At 36.1% G+C, this 6,676-nt stretch overlaps 1 protein-coding gene across 2 annotated transcripts; it reads left to right on the forward strand.

The window, feature by feature from the left end:
* The first annotated feature begins 401 nt into the window (after positions 1 to 401).
* LOC147284001 (2,3-bisphosphoglycerate-dependent phosphoglycerate mutase 1-like) lies at positions 402 to 6,124 on the forward strand. Of its 2 annotated transcripts, XM_086244797.1 has the most exons (9): positions 402 to 616; positions 1,320 to 1,561; positions 1,685 to 1,908; positions 2,759 to 2,877; positions 2,976 to 3,132; positions 3,280 to 3,381; positions 3,463 to 3,582; positions 5,168 to 5,227; positions 5,484 to 6,124. In XM_086244797.1, exons 2-8 carry the CDS (start codon positions 1,321 to 1,323, stop codon positions 5,210 to 5,212), a joined length of 1,008 nt encoding a protein of 335 aa, XP_086100923.1. In that variant the 5' UTR covers positions 402 to 616; position 1,320; the 3' UTR covers positions 5,213 to 5,227; positions 5,484 to 6,124. The 2 variants fall into 2 exon arrangements, with proteins under 2 accessions (XP_086100923.1, XP_086100922.1); XM_086244796.1 differs by lacking the exons at positions 5,168 to 5,227; positions 5,484 to 6,124 and adding an exon at positions 4,770 to 4,901.
* The last annotated feature ends 552 nt before the right edge of the window (positions 6,125 to 6,676 follow it).

Consider the following 6,676-nt stretch of genomic DNA (forward strand, 5'->3'; position numbering starts at 1 on the left):
TGATGACTTTGTGGACCCGTATCAGGGGTTAGATGGACATGTGTCGCTCATTTGGCGGGAAATAGGCAACACGGGTCCACCTAACCCCTGACACGGGCCCACAAACTCTCACTCTCTCTATTATTATTAAATAGTGGGCCCGTGTTGCTCATTTGGCGGGAAATGTTTGCTGAGATAGCGCCACGTAGTCAAGTAATCCCGGTCAGCAAAAGCCAAGCTGTCATTTAACTGAATTTTCAACGAATCAATGGACATAAATTCATTTTTCAATTTAGATAATAGATTGAGTATATATTTGAAATATTTTAAAGTTCACAGACCCCGTTGAAATAGTTTATATAGTTATGTGTCTAAATTGAATTTATGCCTTAATTTTAAAATCAACATTGAAAGGAAAAACGACGTCGTTTGGGTAGGGGTGATTGAAAATCTGCGCTGTGGCGAAAGGAACTCCGCCGCCTCTTTCTGATTCTGCGTTCCCCCGCGAATTTGTAAAGAGCGCCATCTCTGCCTGTCTTTGTCGCTTACTCGCTTCCATTTTCACAAGGCATCGATCTCTCTAAAGCTTTTGGATCAAGTCCACTCTCAAGTCCTCACATACCCATCTGATATTCATGTGAGTTTTGCTCTTTCTTTATTTTTCTTTTTCTTGGGTCTGTTCAAGCATGATCCTTTTTTTTTTTTTTTTGGGATTTTTTTATATTTTATTTTGGTGTGACCTTTGTAGTTGGGAAGGCGCATTATTAGGTAACTGGAATGAAACTTTGTTCCTTGCATCGATCTTTAGTTCTGTCTTTCAGTTAAGCTTGCTGTGTAGTCAATCTAACTTTTCATTTTGTTTTCCATGATCCTTTATTTTATTTTATTTTTTTGTGACCTTTATAATTGGGAAGGATACTGGAATGAAATTTTGTTCCTTGCTTCGATCTTTAGTTCTGTCTTTCAGTTAACCTGGCTGTGTTGTTAAATCTAAACTTTCCATTTTGTTTTCCATGGATGAATCGTGAACGTGCTTTATGTGTTTTCAGTGAATTAAACTTTGTGAAAAATTATAAAAAAACCCAATTGAAAGATGTTTAGTATATTGTTGATGGAATTGGATTCCATTTCCTGCACTGCACATGGGTATTAGTCATTATAGTATGGAAATGTTTATTAGAATAGAATGGAAATGTTTGTCTTAGCGATGGGTGTGGTGTGTCTCTCACATTTTTTTTTTTTCCTTTTATGTTTATCAGAATAGAATGGAAATGTTTGTTCAATGTGGTTTACGGTGTTAGTTCAGTTTTGGTTTTGATGGGTTTATTGGATATTATCAGAATGGTTGCCACTGCTTTCCGCCCTTCTGTTGGGGTCATTCAGCTTCATGGTTCTGTCGGTGACACTGGCTCTGTTAGCAAATGCGGGCATTCACCTTTCAGATTTATCTCCAAAAATTTTGCAGTTGACGTTGGTTTGCTTAGAAAAGGACATTGTAGCTCTAGACAGTGTAAACTACATGTCGTTCGCGCATTGTCTTCTCAAACTTGGACGACTGATCCAATTTCATCTACATCGCACGGTATTACTGAAAGTTCTCAAAAGATGTCAAGTGTGTTTATTTTATTTTAAGACATATATTATTCTTTTGCGAGACTCTGGACATGTTTTTGTTAATTGTTGTGCCCATACCTCTTGTGTGTAGTTGAAAGTGCTTTAATATTAATTCGTCATGGTGAATCTTTGTGGAACGAGAAGAACTTGTTCACCGGTTGTGTTGATGTTCCTTTAACCAAAAGAGGTGTAGATGAAGCAATAGAAGCCGGTAAGAGAATTAGCAACATCCCAGTAGATATGATTTACACATCTTCGCTGATTCGTGCACAGATGACAGCTATGCTTGCCCTCACCCAACACCGCCGCAAGAAGGTAACTTTGCTTGTAATTTAAGATTTCATTGCAAAAATAAAAATATTTTAAGTTGATGATTGATTCACTTCTCAACACACATGGTGGGCGTTAAACATATGTGTGTGACTGAATATCATAGTTATGGCAAGATTTGAACATAGGACTTACCCCATCCCCTTCCTATACATTTCCAATAACCCAAAGCGAAAAGGGTAAGTTATTTTCACGTTTAGTTCATTGTTCCTCTAATTAAATTTTAGAGCTAGCTTTGTTTTTTTATGTTTCCATGTCCTGATCTATCATGTTTATGTACAGAACAAAGTCAACAGTTGTTATGAGATTGGAAAGTATAAAGGTTTTCAGAAAGCTCATGAAAATATTGACTTCACTAATTCTATCAAGTACCTCAATTCATGTGAAGTCATGTGCAATCCATCTCAGAATTTAGTTGACATCATTGGAGATATCTACCTGAATGTTATTTTCTCATATTTTTATCATCTACACTTGGATGTCTTAAACTCCTCTGTTGCATACACGGTGTAGATTGTAAAAAAGAACTAAATGCACTTTCTGGAATATGGTAATTCTCTCTCATCTGGTTTCTTAGCACATTAATATATCCCATTAGACTTTACAGTTTCTCTACCTGAGGCTTTAACCAGAAAACATATAGTAGCCAGTTAAACCATTGCGGGCAGTTCAAAATTCTTGCAGTAATTGACAGGCTATGACTTTATATCTCAATATTATAACTAATATGATGCTATGAGTTAGATTGCTTATAAAACTAGATATGCTCTGTTGCTGAAATGTCAAATTTACAATGAAGAGTAGTCGTATATCTTATCCCAATTATGCTTTTCAGGTGCCAATCATTACGCATAACGAGAATGGACAGGCAAAATTATGGAGTCGGATTTACAGTGAAGAGACTAAGAAGCAATCAATTCCAGTTATAACTGCTTGGCAATTGAATGAAAGAATGTACTTTTCTTTTTATGTGCTTTATTCTTTCATTTGCAACTCATTTTACATTGAACAAAATTTGAGTAGATAGCATTACTAGCTGTTGTCTTTTACAGGTATGGTGAATTACAGGGTCTTAATAAGCTGGAGACAGCTGAAAGATATGGAAAGGAGCAAGTGCATGACTGGCGTCGGAGTTATGATATTCCTCCACCCAATGGTGAGAGCTTGGAAATGTGTTCCCAAAGAGCTGTAGCCTATTTTAAAGAACATGTAAGCAAATCCAGATTCTTCTGACATCTGATATTCACATACAATCCCCTTGAGAAGCTGAGAGTCTACATGATATTCTGTACTTTGTTCTTGAGGTTTAACTCATGTTGATGTGTAAGCACCTTATGAGTAGAAATTACATTGCAGATTGAACCACAGCTACAGTCTGGAAAGCATGTGATGGTTGCGGCCCATGGGAATTCATTAAGGTCTATAATCATGTATCTTGAGAGATTAACTTCTCAAGAGGTAACAAACTATATTTAAATTTCTCACCACCTATGTTAGACTTTATATAGTAAAATAATTGTCAATACTTCATTGAAACAGGTCATTGGCTTAGAGTTATCAACCGGGGTACCATTGCTTTATATTTATAAGGAGGGTGAGTATATGAGGAGGGGAAGTCCAGTTGGACCTACAGAAGCTGGTGTTTATGCTTATACCAAGGTATTGACTCTCTGCTCATCTAAGTTGTTTGTAACACACCTTACCTTATAATATCATTCAATTGCCTCCAAAATTTATTTTGTCTATTGAGGGTTTAAGGGGGGGAGTGTGTTCAAAAAATCCAAGTCAAGCATAGCTATGGACCGATCTGCCTCAACTAGGTGTATTTTACTACAACCCAAAAACCATGGCTGAAGCTCTGCTTGAAAGGGCTCAGTAAAGTTTTAAGCTCCTCACTGGCCCTTGCACACTTGTCTCAATTTAAAATTTACAACCTTCTTTAGGCAACTTAATGGAAAATTCATATTTTATGCAAACAAGACAGTCCTATCTGAGAGATCATTAGAGAATCACGTGGATTGGAAGTAGTGAAGTAAATTTGTGGGGAGGGCCACCTTCACTAAGGAGTAACTCTCCTCTTGTTTTATAACTGATGGGGGAATAGTTGAACTCGGAATGGCTGGGTACCTGACTCCCACATGGAAAATTAAAAAGCTTTCGTCCTACAGGCTCTCTATATAACCTACTACTCAGAAAACAAAGGCTTGGATCAGATATGTAATTGAGCCCATTAAGTGGCGCAACTCATTTGCACTCTTGTGGGCTTGAGAATTGTGTGAGTGCACTCATTTGCCCGTTAAATGCTCAGAACCATTTTTCTGGTCTTGCCAAAACTGGTGACATTAGCATGAGGATGCATAGACTGGCATATACGATTTTCTGTTCACCAGCTGGACAGTGGTGTATTTGTTGAGTCCTCAATTTCAAAAACAAAGGAACTATTATTTCCTGTATTTGGTTCATTTTCATTTTGTTTTTTGTTCAATTGATAGATATTGATCTGTTTAGTTTAAATAAAAGCATCAGAATGCTAGCAGGGAATTTGGGATATGACATAGGGAGGAATATGTCCTCTATTATTGTCAATCTGTAGATTGATCGCGTTCACCAAAAATTTCCATTTGTAGCTATTCTTGCATCGTCTTTCTGGCTAACTACTTTCAATGACATATATATCTAATCAGCCAGGGAAATAAATAATTACCATAATCTTTGGTTGAGTGGTTAAAAAATGCTGCGATAAAATAGAGGAATATAAATTTCATGTTCACTATTTGACTAAAATTAGTTCTTTTCACTAAGTTTCGTTAAATTATATTTTAATCTTGTCATGATAATTTGAACAGCGAGTGTCAATGCCATGTAGCCCAGGCAGAAAAGCCTCACCTGTCCTTCAGAAAGAGTGGCTAAAGAGTATAAAGGGAACAATCAATGAAATGGGATTATGTTGGGGTGAGCAGGATAAAATTTAATTTCAGATGTATATAAGGTGAGTCTAATCCTCTGATGCATATGTGGTTGAAAAATAAAAAAAATTAATTATCCCCTTAACTCAGGTTGGTTTAGAGTGAAAATAGGTCCATTTTTGAGTCAACCTACAAGGGTGAAAGTGTAATTTGCGTTCTCTGTGCTATTTGCTTATCTATATCTTTTGTTACTTAGTCCTATTAGTCCAATGTTTCTCTTTTTCCAGGCATCCTTGCCAAATATTTTATTAGCTGCTTGCTACACTTTTTGCATGCAGACTCTAGCTCTTTACAGGCAAGAATTGGATAAGAGGTTGCATTGAACTATGTAAGAACAGGTAAGCTCCTTCATAGAACATCTGCCCTTACAACAGTTTTCCTGTTAACTAATTGAGTGCTTAGTATTTTGATTTAGTTTCATTATGCTCTCTCCATATACTTGTAACCGTGTTTAACATTGGATATGAACCGTCCTTTGGACATGAGATGCTGATCAATGTTGCAATTATTCACTCAGATATTTAGCGAGACAATATATGTTATCCAGACATGATAGGCTACCAATATTTGGCTCATATATGCTTGTTTTTGCAGGGGACAATCTATTTTTACATGGTGGGGGCTTTTCCAGAGTTTATGAAACAATCATACATATGCATGGAATTCCATGCAATATATAAATAATGCTCTCTACCATACAAAAAAATATTTTCAGTTGCATATCTGCAGTACTAACTAAAATTCAAGACATTGAATATCTGTAGTGTAATACACAAGACTTGCAGTGAAAGATTTCGATAAAACAAAAAGAAGTCACATCATACTTAACAACATTGAAATTGTTGTTAAAATATGGTAATGTTGAAGGGTTACTGCTATTTCTGAAATTATGGTAAGATTTCGATGAATTGGTAGGCAATGGTTAACAATTTAGATAATGATGCATTTGAATCACCTCCTAAAGCGGGTTATGGATGGTTATCCCGAGTTGGATAACATGATTGTCCACCTGTGGCCTTACCCTGGCTTAAAGGTTGAACTGCCCGACTTTTTTTTTTATCCCTAATATCTTACGTTTGATTTTCAGAAGTCAGAGAGAGAGTGGTTTTCTTTTCTAGTAATGGATTTACATTAACAAAATAGTTGCTGCAATTTGATGTAACTGCAATATTAATAGCAGTATTGAATCTAAGATTGTTGTCTGGAATATCATTGAAAGGATTATGAATTTTCAACATCACTTTATTGCACATCTTAAAAAATGCAATATGCTTCCTCTTCCTAATTCTCTGGTCTTAATTTCCTTCCCTGAGAGCAGATTGAGGCCTAGATATTTCTGGTTCTATTTTACAAGATAGTCTTAGCTTTAGTCTCTTCTTTCACCTCCTAATATTGTAAAGGTTTCTGCACCATAAGGGCTATATGGAGCAGTACTATCTTGGAGGTAGAGAGAGCTTTATATGGCAGGTGTTTAATATAAATTCCAGAGTTTCCTTTTTAAGAAGATTCCCTTTTTTTTAAGAAAAGTAAGGGATCACATTGTTGGGGCACACCTAGCGATGATGTTGTCTAATGATTCAACCGTTTAATTTTTAAATTCTCATTAGAATCATCCTTTCGAAAAATAAATAAAATTGGGAATCGTTTTGATTTTTATTTTTTTTTGGCCAAGGGGAATCGTTTTGATTAATCATGATCATTTTGCCTAAATCCAATAGGGTCGAGGCAAGTCTAATGAACCCAACAGGTGTGAGATTTTTTATTTTAAAAGGCCTTGAGTTGTGCGC

Source organism: Dryas octopetala, chromosome 5, assembly GCF_963921425.1.
Source record: "Dryas octopetala chromosome 5, drDryOcto1.1, whole genome shotgun sequence".
NCBI classification, from domain to species: Eukaryota; Viridiplantae; Streptophyta; class Magnoliopsida; order Rosales; family Rosaceae; genus Dryas; species Dryas octopetala.